Source organism: Saimiri boliviensis, chromosome 20, assembly GCF_048565385.1.
Source record: "Saimiri boliviensis isolate mSaiBol1 chromosome 20, mSaiBol1.pri, whole genome shotgun sequence".
Classification (NCBI taxonomy): Eukaryota; Metazoa; Chordata; class Mammalia; order Primates; family Cebidae; genus Saimiri; species Saimiri boliviensis.
Genome location: NC_133468.1, coordinates 11728396 through 11742527, shown reverse-complemented (window position 1 = coordinate 11742527; position 14132 = coordinate 11728396). Strand labels below are relative to the sequence as shown.

Genomic DNA, 14132 nt, shown 5'->3' with positions numbered 1-14132 from the left:
CTACCTCCAGCACGACCCAGAGCGGGAGGAGGAGTCTGGGAGGCCATCTGCATTATAAACCCAAATCAGAGCTTAAATCCCTCAGTTCCAGCCGGAAGAGGACTGGGTTAAGCAGCCTGCGGTCAGGCTCACGGAGGGAGCTGGAAACCAGAGTTAACTGTGTTCTGGACACAAAGCTCCATTTTCTCACACCTGAGTTTGTGACTGAGAAATAAATACTCTCAATTTCAGCAAAGCATCTGGACACAGTAGGCCCTCAGGAGAGGGTGCCTGGCTTCCCGTTTCTTTTCTGTCCATGAAATGAGCTCCAGGTTGTGCAGAACCCCGCCGGTCCACCTCCCACTCCCAGCACGTCTGCATGTGAGAAGGTGCCAAGCCATTCATCCAGTTCACCTTGATTTGCCGGAAGGAAAGGATGTGCACATGACCCTGACCCCTCTGGGGTAAGCCCAGTCTGGGCATGAGACAAGCTGTCCTCACGAACAATAACTTGGTTGTGCACCTACTATGTGCTGAACACTTTACAGACAGCATCTCATCCCTCAACAGACCTGCAAGAGAAGTATCATCCCCCGCACCGACTTTACCCCCTTCCAGGGGGCGTGATGTTCCCTGAAGTTGCATGCTTAGAAAGTTGAAGCACTGCGGCTTGAGCCTGGTTTCTTGCCACTGCCTCCAAATAAGGACTCTGGGCTTAACCGTGTTCAGTGAACCCTGGCTGTGCACAGAACCTCACATTGCCAGTTAACGGTAAAACGGGACAAGTTAACATTCTTTCAACAAGTCTCGCATGCCAGATGCAGGCTCTGCGCTTTATACGCAGTCTTTCATTTACTCCTCACAAAATTCCTATGATCTACTCTTTCCTCCCATTTTGCAGATAAGGACACTGAGGCTCATGGAAGTCACCAGGGGCCACTCAGCCACTCAGCAGCAGGGCCGGGTCAGCCCCAGGTCTGTGCAGTGTCAACGTCCTCCCTCTCGGTCATTCTGTGATTCTAGGGGAGAAGCCATGCTGTAAAAGAATCCAGGTCATGCCTTGACAGGTTACAATGACCACATCCAGAAGATCTTTAAGGCCTTCACCGTGCCTTTCAGATCCTATCATCATTATCACCACTGCCACCACCATCATCATCTACATGCCTGAAATTGGCAGAGTCCTATGCCCTGAACTATAAAATATTTCGTTTCTTTTCCCTCCTCTAGCTTTGTAACCTTGTACAAGTAACCCCATCTCTCTAAGCCTCGGTGTTCTCATGCGTTACATGGGGCCTGTAAACTCCATTTGCAAAAGTACTGTGAGTCATTGTTCTCATCCATCCCTCTCCTCCCTGAACACGCCCGTGAAGTGCCCTCCACCCCCTCGCCCTGGATTCCGGCCACCAGCTCTCCTGTCCTGGCTATGAACGTTGGTCCTTGCAACAGGCCAGAACATCTGCCTGTGAACACCATGGAACTCTGTCCCTGAGCTGGGGTCCTGCCAGCAAAGAGTTTAAACAAACAGAACTGGGCAGAAACGAGATGGTCCGCCAGTTGTAAAGGGTTGTACCTCACGCCGCGTGCGCTCGGGTTTCATGATAATCCAGGTGATGGTTCTCCTGAGGAGGATTAGGAAAACGTTAGGGGGCTCTTTAGGGAGCAAGAAAAAGGGGTCATGTACCCAAGACAAACACTGCCAAGAAAATGGCCTTGGCTGACCAATAAACCAAAGTTTGGGAAGGGGTGGGATTGGGGTACTGTCCAACTCTTCCAGTCCCTAAGTGAGAGCTTCACCAGCAGGAGACCTTTCCACTGAATTTGTGGCGAGATTACAGCAATCCCAAACCACTGTGGTCAGAAGCCGGCGGGAGCCCGTGCACGTGGGGGAGGAGCAGCAAGGCCACATGCCCTCCATAGCCAGGCAGGTAAGCCAGGAGGGCCACATGGGACCCAGCAGAGCACAAACAGTGAGCCACAGCAAATGACACTGGCCTCCACATTGGGAAAGCTTTAAGGAGTGGTGGGGACTGTGTCGAGCTGGAGGAACACACCCCACCCAAAGCAGGCACCTGGAACTGAGCTGCAGCTCCAGCCAGTCTCTGCCAGGCAGGAATGTAGGCCCAGTGGTGCCAGTCTTCTTTTTTTTTTTTTTTTTTTTTTTCAAGAGAAGCAGAAAAGAACAAATTTTTTTTTAATGTGCAGGTTCTCAATTTTTAAACATTGGCAATGAGTTCAAATGGTTTTTGAAATACTATGTGGGCCAAACAAAATATATCTGTTAGCCAGATTTGACTCACAGGCCATTGGTTTGCAACTTCCTGAAGTTTTGATGCCATACTAAAGGCAATAGGTCCTGCCTGGATTCAAACACCAATTCTCCCGTCTGCTGCCTGGGTAACCTGGGGTAAGTCCTTCAGCCTCTCCAGGTCTCAGGTGCTGCATCTGCAAAATGGGGATAATAGTAGTGTCTACTTTATATGATAGTTGAGAAAAGTTATGAATTCATGTCATGGAAATTCGTTGACACAGTGTCCAGCACATGGTAAGCCTTCTGGAAATGTTAGCTTTTTTTTTTTTTTTTTGAGACAGAATCTTGCTCTGTCACCCAGGCTGCAGTGCAGTGGCATGATCTTGGCTCATGGCAACCTCCACCTCCCAGGCTCAAGCAATTCTCCTGCTTCTTCAGTCTCTCAAGTAGCTGGGATTACAGGAGCACACCACCACGCCCAGCTAATTTATATATATATATTTTTTTAGTAGAGATAGGGTTTCACCACGTTGGCCAGGGTGGTCTCAAACTCCTGACCTCATGATCCACCCAACTCAGCCTCCCAAAGTGCTGGGATTACAGGCATGAGCCGCCCCTCCTGGCCAATGTTAGCTTTATTAATAATGCACCCTCTGAAGGCCCCCCAGGGGAATGGAAGATAAAACAGCAGCAATGGGCAAAAAAGGAGGCAAGGAAAACAGACCAAGCAGAGAAAACAAAGCCAAGTCAGAAAACGCCAGCCAAGCACTCCCTTTCTTGTTTTATCAATATGGCCCTTCAGGGATGATTGTCACAAACTGGTGTGAAATTGACAAGAAAAGGTTGGGCAGTGGCCTGGAGGGTGGCCCTCCAATATCTGCCCACCTCTTGCCAAAACAGCAACAGGAGACCTTGTGACTCCTTTCGGATTGCTGCAGGAAGAAAGTTGGTTACAGAGGGTGTCCTAGAGGAGGGGAAAGGGTGCCTGTGGTCTGTGGCTCAGCCACTGCCCCGCTTTGTGACTTTAGCCAAGTCATTTCACCTAACTCTGAGACTCTACTTACCCATCTGTAAAATAGGTTGACAACAGCTGCCTCTCAGGATGCTGGTGGTGATTAGGAATAACGCGGTGCAGGAAGGGTCTGGTACAGAGTTCATGTTCCACAAGTGGGAGCTGCCATTGGCTGCTGTTTAGCATTTTTATTAATGAGGAAATAGAGGTGCTTCCCTGACCAGCATCTACTAACCTTTCTTCAAGTAACTGCCCCCGTTTGCCTCTAAAGAACCATTCCTCCCCTGTTCCCCACTGACGGGTTCCGTTGGTGTTGGCTCCTCCCTAAGCTTCGGGGACAGGCATGTGAATCCGGCATAGCTAATGAGAATAGCATAGCATCCTGGGCCAATGGGAATCAGATCCAGGACTTGCATTAAACCGTGAGGGAAGAGAAGCTTTCCCTTTCCACCAGATCTGTTCTAGTGAGGAGTAGGCCGGAGCTGCTGGCAGCTTTCTCACTGCCACATGGGAAGAGCGTGTCTGAGAATGAAATCAATAGTGAGGAATCAGAGCAAAGATTTGGAAAAATTATTAATGCTTGCTAACACTGTTTAAGCACCTGGATCCAGCTGTACCTGAAGTTAGACTATGTTGGACTCTTCAGTTACTAGAGCCAAAAAATTCATTTTCTGGCTTAGACCATTTTGGATTGGGTTTTCTGTAACTTGCAACCAAGAAACTCAACAGATACATGAGCTTTAAGGATGAGTTAAGAAAACGCCCCAAGGGAGAGTTTAATTAGTTGGCATGTCTTATAGGCTCTCAGACCATGCTTTGAGCATGATAGCACTATTTTCCTTCTTCCAAGAGTATGATAAAATGCTTCCAAGAGTATTCCAACAGCCTTCCACAGACTGTGCACAACCTTCTCTTTAAGCAGTGGTTTTCTATGGAGAGGGATTTTGTCTCCTAGAGGACACCTGGCAATGTTTGCAGACATCTTGGGTTTTCACAATGGGGAGGCAGGAGGGATGATACCTTCTACTGACATCCAGTGGGTAGAGGCCAGTGGGTAGAGACGCCGAAAATATCCTCCAAGGCACAGGAGAGGCCCCACAAACAGTGATCCTATCCAAATGTCAGTCGTGCTGAAGTTGAGAAACTCAGGAGAAACGATACATCATCCCTTGTTCCACTCCTACCAGCCCGTCCATACTCAAAGACGAAAACCAGGCTGCTTTGTGGGAGTAAGGGAACTTTACATATCTCATGATGTTTTCTTGGGGTACGCAATGCTGTGACTCAAGCCCAAGTGAAAGGAAGAAATTGTCCAAAGTTTATACACAGATATGCCTAATCCCTTCTGGGGTCTGCAGCCTCCCTGCTATCACCATAGCAACCACAGCCCATAACTAGTGGACCACCAGGAAGAGCAGGAAACCTCTCTGAAGATGGACAGTCTAACACATGCCTGTCCTCCCATATCCAGCAATCATGGATCAGACAAATAAGCAAATTCTACGAATCCCACATACCCAATAAAGGGGAAAGACAGCATTTCCTTTCCATTTCTCAGTGTACTGCTCCTCAGAACACTAGTCCTGTGAGATACTCATAGGGGAAAAAATAATGATTTCAAGGTCAAAAAGGTGTGGGAAACACGAAAGGCTCCATTACCTTTGTGGATGGTAACAACATACATTAACACATTAAAGGCTCTGATAAGTCCCTCAGCAAATAAACCTGGTTCCTTTTCTTTAGCTTGGTATTTCCCAAACTCACTTGATCTCAGAATCCCTTTGCACTATTATAATTAATATTCCACTGAACTATTGTCCCACAGGACACACACTGGGAAACACTGCAAGGGAACTACAAAGAAAATGAAATCTAAGCTATTAATGAGATGTAAAACTGATCCAGGGAAACCAGGTGATGGTGGAAAGAGACCAAGCACTTTGGCCGGAGAACTGTGTGAAACTTCTCAGTATTGCTCATCCCAGTCTCCCTGGGGCATCCCTACTTATTTATGGCTACTCCAAAAAAAGTATCCTGAGGGCCAGCTAAGTGCCAGGCATAGGGCTACCTACCGGGATCTAAAGATAAGTCATGGGCCAGCCGTGGTGGCTCGTGCCTGTAATCCCAGCATTTTGGGAGGCAAAGGCAGGAGGATGCTTGTGGCCAGGAGTTCAAGATCAGCTTGGGCAACACAACGAGACCCCTTTCACTACAAAAAATTAAAACATTAAAATTAAAAAGAGATAAGTGAGACTCCAGTAGAGACTGCGGTAATGGTTAGTATTCGGAGACACAGTGCAGAACCGATGTTTCTCTGTGAATCGCAGCCTTCCTGCTGAGCCTTCTTACTTCCAGGACCCATGAAGCCTGGGCCCCTTTGTCCCTTGGATCTCACTCAGTTCTGCTGACCTTGTCAAAGCTTAGCAAGGAGCTGGGGTGGATGGGGAGAAGCAAAGCCTCCTGGTGAAGTTTGGGTCCTGATCTGTGAGTGATGGTGTCAGCCACACCTGAGTGCCCTCCTAAGGGAAACCACCCCATCAGGAGGCCCAGGGGAAGGAAAATGGCTTTAGGCTGGGCTTGAACAAGAAAGGGCCCCTGACTAGGTAAAAGAGCGTCCCCTGAACTCAAGAGCAGCCCATCCACTGGCTGGTTGGTAACCTATGAAGAGGCTGGAAGAAAAAGCCCTGCCCAGGAGTTTCAAGTCCTGGAGCTGATCAGGCTCTGTCCCTTTGGATTTAAACAGGAAGAGACTGAGTGATCAGCAACTTGGTGGCAGACGAGGCGATGCTCAAAAAACCAAAAACTGACACTGGAGTGACACAGTGAAGTTTCTGTGAACTCCAGCTATGGAGGGATCTGATAGCTAAAAGCCTGCCCGGATTCCCGACCTCATGACACAACCAGGGCAGACCCCAGGCAGGTGCCTCGGGACCCTGGCTCTTACTCCATGGGTTTGCACGGGAAGCATGGGGTTCGGCTGCTCCGCAAAGAGCCAGTGCCAACTCAGCCTGACTTCGCCCAAGAAAAGGTAACGTTTTGAAACCCACAGTCACCAAAACTGGGACCTCCGTAGTAGTGACAGTCCTGTTCAGATGCTGGTGGGATGGGCCTGGGCTTCAGCAGGAAGCCCCTTCGCCTCTGAGGGCACCTGTGGAGTCTAGGACCATTTGGACATCCCGGTTCCTTTCTTCCCATGTCTGCCATCGTGACACGTTCTGGCTGAGATCACACTCAGAGGATTGACAGGGCTGTCCCAGAAATCACATGGAGGACTCTGCAGAAGCACAACAATAAAGCTCGTTCCTGGAAAAGTAAGGCCACGTGCTTTCCAAGTTCTAGACAGGGCTGAACGGGGTTTGGGAGGTGGGGGTCAAGATGGCGAAGGTAGTCAAGGCTATGTACCTGTCTTGAGAATGAAATTATGCCTATCAAGATTTACAGATAGGGCCAGGCATGGTGGCTCAAGCCTGTAATCCCAGCACTTTGGGAGGCTGAGGCGGGTGGATCACGAGGTCGAGAGTTCGAGACCATCCTGGTCGACATGGTGAAACCCCGTCTCTACTAAAAATACAAAAAAAATCAGCTGGGCATGGTGGCGCGTGCCTGTAATCCCAGCTACTCAGGAGGCTGAGGCAGGAGAATTGCCTGAACCCAGGAGGCGGAGGTTGCGGTGAGCCGAGATCACGCCATTGCACTCCAGCCTGGGTAACAAGAGCGAAACTCCGTCTCAAAAAAAATTAAAAAAAAAAAAAAGATTTACAGATAGGGAGCCAAGATCAACTCTGCTTCCCTGAATTCTGCTCTCCAGCCAAGAGTTAAGGAGGCGGCAACAGCAGCAAGACCACATCTTTGAAGACTCATGGACGTCAAGATGGCAAGAGTAGACACTGGGGGCTATGAGGCGCAGGGAGAGAGGAGTAAGTATTGAAAAACCACGTGTGGGGTACCGTGTTCAGTACCTGGGTGATGGGACCTGTCTTACTCCAAGCCTCATCATTATGCAATATACCCAGGTAAGAAACCTGCAAATGTACCCCCAAATCCAAACTTAAAAACCAAAATTCTTGAAAAAAAGGAACCACGTTGTATACCTGTTGAATCGCACTCGCAGCTTTAGAACCTCAGTCTCAGTGACTGCTGTCTCAGGGTGTGAGGGTCAGGTCCAGTTTGGTGAGGCCGCCAGTGGGTCATGCAGGCCCCAGAGGCCCAGAAGTTTTCTACAGGACCAGGTATGTCAGCAAGACTTGGGTTCAAATCCCACCGTGTTCACTGAGCCCCATGTCCTGCTACACATGCTTTTCAGTTTATTTCTGTATATGAACCACAGTTCTCCCCACAACAAACGAGCCTCCTGACACATTTTAAAGGTACGATGAAGGCTACATAGCAAAGCAGAACGGGGCCAGGCGCGCTGGCTTATACCTGTAATCCCAGCACTTTGGGAGGCCGAGGAGGGTGGCTCACTTGAGGTCAGGGGTTCAAGACCAGCCTGACCAACATGGTGAAACCCCATCTCTACTAAAATACACAATTCGCCAGGTGTGGTGGCGCGCATCTGTAATCCCAGCTACTAGGGAGGCTGAGGCAGGAGAATGGCTTGAACCTGGGAGGCGGAGGTTGCAGTGAGCTGAGATCATGCCCTGCACTCCAGCCTGGGTGACAAGAGTGAAACTCAGTCTCAAAAAAAAAAAAAAAAAAAAAAAGCAGAATGGAACGTGGAATGAACCTTGCAGGCAATTTAAAATGTAGAATTCACCCTCTTCTCATTTCCCTTTTCCCTCTCACCGCCCTATCCCTCCCAATAGTTAGTTTAAAAGCAGAATTATTTGAATGACTACCCAGTGTGTAGAATGACTACCTGCATGCAGACTTTTCTTTTTGCCCTTGGCCAGCTCGATGGTACTCAAACTCTCAACTGGTGCAGGAATCGCTACGCTGGGTAACATCACACATACCTTGTGCACGGTATTGAATCCACATTTTAAGAGTTTTTCGGCCGGGCGCGGTGGCTCAAGCCTGTAATCCCAGCACTTTGGGAGGCCGAGGCGGGTGGATCACGAGGTCGAGAGATCGAAACCATCCTGGTCAACATGGTAAAACCCCATCTCTACTAAAAATACAAAACATTAGCTGGGCATGGTGGCGCGTGCCTGTAATCCCAGCTACTCAGGAGGCTGAGGCAGGAGAATTGCCTGAACCCAGGAGGCGGAGGTTGCAGTGAGCCGAGATCGCGCCATTGCACTCCAGCCTGGGTAACAAGAGCGAAACTCCGTCTCAAAAAAAAAAAAAAAAAAAGAGTTTTTCAAGCATCTGAACTCTGTGCTCACTTTAGAATCTGAGTGCTGTGAAACGGGAAACTCCACTGCATGCTCAAAGTTCCGGAATCCAGGAGTCTGTTTGTTGAACACATCTGCTGTTCTTTGTACCTGTGACTGGGGCTGAAGACACAGAGAGGACCAAAACATGGCTCCTGGCATGAAAGAAATCAGAATTCCCCCTATGCCCTCGCTGGGCTCACTTCATCTCATTTAATGCTCAGAGCAGGTCCAGGAGGGAGGACTGATTAGAAGGGAGCCATACCCTGTCCTTGGTCACCTGACTCCTGAAGAGGGTAGATGAGATCTGAACCCAAACTTTTCTGACCCCAAAGGCAGACTCTCTCTGCTCATGCACATTAAAAGCTCAAATGCCAAAGAGAAAGTGAAAAGGGCTCAAAAAGAGTTCAGGGAGAGTTCAGGGGCTGAGGGCTTTAGCTCCTGCTCTGTGGATTGGGGGGGAGATGATATTTGAGCTAGGCCTTGAAGAACATGCAAAAGTAGTCATTTCCCACGGGAAAAGGTGTGTCTAGTGGCAGCAGCAGGGGACACTGGGCTCTGTCTGTCCAGCCTCCATTCCCCTTTCTTTTTGGACCCCAGAATCCTAATCCATTGGAGATCTGCCTCCCTTCCATTCTCAGCCCATGTGGTTAGTGTGGGGCGGACCCCAACCTTGACCATTAGGGTTAATTCCATGGGTTTTAAGGGTGGGCACATGATTCCCACTGAGGCAAAGAGACTTGGTCCCATGACTCTTTGGGGCTGCTGGGAAGAGATTTTGCTCCACTGGAGATACTCAAAGGATAGGACGTGTTCTTGGGGCTACCGGCAGCCACCTGGCTACCATGTGGGAAGCAAGCCTGCTTTAGAATGAAACTGTGAGAGAGGAGAGCCAGACAGAGAGGCAAAGAGAGTGAGCCCCAAGAGCTGATGACGCAGATGGAGCTCCTAGATCCAGACATGCCTGTGGCCAGCTCATTCCTGGGCTATGTGTGACAAAAGCTAATAAACACCCTTCTTTGCAGAAGCCAGTTGAAGGGGACTTGCAGCCGTAGATCAATATAGTGAGCAGAGTGGAGAGCTAGGAATGCTGGTCTGAGAGGAGGTAGCATGAGACTACACGGATCATGGCTATTCAGCTGGAACTGCAGAAATCAAAATTAATCTTTAACCACTAATTTATCACCTCTTATTGAACACAACTTATGGATGGGTTAGTCAGAAGGTTGGATCATGGAACTGTACATGCCTTAGCAGATATACTGTGGCTCAAATTCTCATTTTGATGAGGAAACTGGGGCTGAGAGAGTCAAAGGATAGATATCAACCAACATGTTGCAGAGAGCAAGTAGCCCTACTGAGAGTGGGATGCTAGAGAACAGCCCAGGGGAAAGCTGGGTGGGTGGTGGGGAGTGCAGGAGGACCCAAATATCGGGCTGAGAAGGAAGCAGTGTGGAAAGCACCCGGCAAGATGCCTGGGCAAGATGCCTGGGCTGGGCAGGCGTCACGGATGTCCAGCCTCCGCGTCAAACGGGGCACGGTTCAGATCCTGGCTCTGCTGTTTTACTGGCGGGGTCATCTTGAAAACCACTTCCTGCCTATGCCTCAACGCAATTGTTTATAAGATGTGGGCTCAGTTCTTCATTTAACTGCAATTCCTTGAGCTCTGTGATCACCACTTCCCAAAATAGTCTCTGAACAAAACAAACAAGGTCCTGGTTCTCCTCCTCCCCCAACACGCCCTGCGTTTTTTGTTTACTCTTTCGAAGCAGGATGCCCACAGAACATAACTGCAAGCACTCCGCTGTGCAAAACAGGGCCTAGTGCTTAAGTACAAATGCGGGACGCGGTGCTCTTGTTTTAAATAAACACTTAAACACGACTTGAGTCCTACAAGCATCTGGACTCTAGGTCTCAGTACTGGAGTGTCTCACCCGCGTGCAGCAAGGACGCCATGGTTCCCTCCCCGCAGCGATCAAGACATGGATCACAACACGCCCCTTTTCTAGAGCCTTCCTGGGCTGTCTACAGGCGGGATCCGGCTGGGAAAAAGACAACCGGAATTTCTCGAAGGTCGATGGTCCGCACAGTTGAGGATTCTACGTGGTTTTCTTGGTTCCCTTGGTGCGTGTGGAGGAGGCCGCCGAGGCCCTTACATGACCTTCAGCTCGTCGTGCAGGACCAGCACGAAGGCGCCCCCATGCCCCGGAGGACGCTGGACCACGTGGAAGGCGGGGGGAGACCACGCCGGCCGCGGCCATCACCGTCTGCGCGATCGTCCAGCTCACCACGATGTGCGTGTTCTTGGGGTCAGGGAGCACGCCCTTGGCGGCATCGTACACGCCAAAGTAGGCGAATCGGTAGATGATGATGCCCTGCACGGAGACGCTGGAGCCCTGGGACAGGCCGCGGACGCCGCGGGACTTGGTGACCTTCGCCGGACGGTGTCCCAGGCCTCGGAACTCACGCTCCGTGCCTGACTTTCCCACGCCGGCTGCCAGGCGGGTTCTGGAGAAATCCAGTGGGGTACACGAAGCAGAGGGAGGTGGCGCCGGCTGCCCCGCGAAGTACCTGCAGAACTGCGTGTGCTTGTCCACGGCCCCCAGGAAGATCTGCTTGTACTTATCCTTGAAGGCGAAATTGAGGGCTTGCATGGCGAAGTCGCGGATGGCGTTGGCCAGGTTGCCCCTCCGGAAGGACAGCACGCCCTGCTCCTTGGGCATGCGGACCGTGCAGTCCACAATGCCCTTGTACTGCTGGTCGGCGGCGATGTGCCTGCTCAAGCGCTGGACCTGCAGCAGCAGCTTGACCCGCTCGATCCGGGCGGCAGCCGTCCTGGAGATGGCGGCGGCGCGGTCTCCGGCCAGGAAGTGCTCGGTGAATGCCTGTTCCGTCACGTGGCGGGGCGGGCAGCGGAGCAGGCGGACAGCCAGAGAGCGGGCGTGGAGGGCGAAGGGAGGGCGTCGCTCGGTCCTGATTCTTCAGGGAAGGCAGAAACGTGGCTCGGTTCCCATCTGCCTTGCGGCGTCATCATGTAGGCTTCCTGGAGGCGGGAATAGTTGTCCGTTTTGTCACTGCCTAGCTTAGCACCCAGCACATAGTAGGCCTTCAGTAAATGTGTCTTGAATAAATACAAGTCGACAAATAAAGTAATGGTGAGTACTATAGAGTAAATGGGACGCAGGACGCAGTGCGGGGGGACATGGGATAACTTAGATCGTCTGGTCAGAGAAGTCTCCTCTGGGGACGAGGTACTTGGGCTGAGACCTGAATGACGAGGAGGCAGCAATGCAAAGAGCTGGGGAAACGCATGCAGTGCCTGCAAAGGCCCTGAAGTAGTAACAAGAACGGAAAGAAAGCTCATGTCGCGGAGTGGGAGTGAGAGAGGAAAGCTGGACATAAAATGACATGGAAAAGGGGGGCTGAGGTTACTGAAGACCGTAACAAGGAGTTTGAACTTGATTCTAAGCATAGTGGCAGCCACTGGGGAGTGCTGGGCAGGGTGGTGACATACCCTGACACATGCTTACTGTGTGCGAGATGGATTTCAGCAGGAACGACAATAACGTATGTTACCCACAGCATCTGGCACATAGTTGGCACATAGTAGGTGCTCAGTGCACAAGGTATCCGTCACCGCCCCAAAGGCACATCCACGTGGGTTTGCCAACATCCAGCCCAGGCCAAGAATCATGTTCTCATCCTAGGTTCAGCCTCTCTCTAGCTATCCTGGGTACTGGGACAGTCCCAGTAAAGCTAACAGACTAAGCTTTGGGGAACATCTTCCTGTCTCCTTTTGGTTACGGTAACAACGCAGGAGAGATGATGGAGAGGCCGGGGGCAAAGGCGGGAGTGAGGCCTTCTGTTAAATGTTGAGTTGCTCCCAACATACTTTTCAGACACTCGTTCGCTTTGCCCAGTCTCCTCCGTAAGAGACATGCTTTCGGATGTGTTTTGAAAAATATTCCATATGCTAATGGAATGTCACCATCTGCCAAAGAAGGCAGAGCTGTTTTTAAAGGAAAAACTATTACAGAAATGAGGTATTCACAGAGGGGCACTAAAGAGCCCAAACGTCGCTGACCTGAATCTGACCTGGGCTGCCTCGTGTTACCAATATGAAAAGGGAGTGAGAAAATCTGAGGCCAATTAACTTCTCTCTCTCTCTCTCTTCCTCCCCGCCCCCCTTGCCCACCTCTCTCTCTCTCTCTCTCTCTCTCTCTCTCTCTCTCTCTCTCTCTCTCTGTGTGTCTCTTTTTCCCCCTCCCCTTCTTGGAGACATGATGAAATTTCCTGAAAGAAAAACTCGCAGCCCGTTCTATAAAATGCTTTCGCCTTTGGTGGAAAAAGTCCCGATGGTCCCTTTTATCTCTTCATTCCTGAGGCGCAGACCTGGCCCCCGTCTGTTTGTGCAGATGGGCGGCGGGGAGTGTTCCCAAGGACAGGCCAGGCAAGAGGCGGCGTGCAGAAGCTATTCCCAGGCGCCTGTTTGTTATTGCTGCCAGAGCCCTGGCCATTAGGAGAGTGTGGTGCTGTCTTGGAAGAAGTGTGAAACGGGATTAGGTGTCCTTCAGTGTGATTAGTGGACAGGCATTGTTCCCCAGGAGGCCTGGGCAGCTTGGAGGCAAGTGTTTGCAAAAGAGGGTTTCCAAGTTCTGAGAGCGTCCACGGGCCCTGCAAAGACTGCTGGGTATCACGTTCCTGGCTGTCCCGCTTCTCCTTCCCACCTTTGTCACAGGCTTGTCCTCCCATGCCCCTTTCCTCTGGGCTCTGTCTTCTGAAACTACCACTTCTCTCCTCTTCTAGGCAGCCCAGGGGCTCCACTGGAACCTCTCTGGGGTCCCTCCAATGTCCACATCCAAACACATCCCCCTTTTACCCCTGGATCGAATCAACCCCAATTCCCTTATCTGGGAGACTGGAGACCCCTCCGGCCCGTCGCCCACTCCAGAAATCCCCATCTCAAGGCCTTGGCATGTTCATGCCCGCAGCCTGGAACATTCTGTCCCAGCTCAGTACATGACCAGTTCCTGCTTACTGAAAACCTGGATCCAGTGTCCCCCAGGCCACACCTAACGACCGCCCAGTGTAACCTTGTCACAGCAGTCAACATTATCTGAATTTATCTTGTAAATGCATGTTTGTGGACACGGTCAATCATTGCGCATTTTTCCTTTCTTTTAGAATGTAAGCTTCCTGAGAGCAGGGACCTGTGTCTTTTTCCGTTATAGCCCCATCTGCTGGTGCCCAGGAGACACGCACCAAATATGAATGCTGTTGTCAGCGCCTCCAGCTCCCTCCACACCAAGCCCGGCAATTCCCAACACCCTCTCTCGCCTCTTCAATGTTCCTTATTCAAAGAACCTGAGCATCTCTCTCCTGAATCCTAACTCTAGCTTTCCAACTGGTCACTCCTGAGCTTAAAACCAGCCAGCGGCTGGCTGCCCCTGCTCCCAGGATGGAGCCCCCACTCCCCAGCCAGGCCCACAGGACCAGCCACAGTCAGGCTCTTGCACCTGTCCGGCCCCTTGCACTCCATCACACTTTGTGCACTTCTGAAGACACACCAAGAATA

The 14132-nt window shown here is 50.9% G+C and overlaps 1 protein-coding gene across 1 annotated transcript; it reads right to left on the bottom strand.

Annotated features, from left to right (window-relative positions):
* Nucleotides 1-8525: 8525 nt before the first annotated feature.
* On the bottom strand, nucleotides 8526-14024 carry LOC141582416 (uncharacterized). Its single transcript, XM_074390258.1, is given in 2 exon segments — nucleotides 8526-11453; nucleotides 11456-14024. Coding segments are annotated over 2 exon segments (1371 nt in total). The 5' UTR covers nucleotides 12030-14024; the 3' UTR covers nucleotides 8526-10656.
* Between the last annotated feature and the right edge of the window lie 108 nt (nucleotides 14025-14132).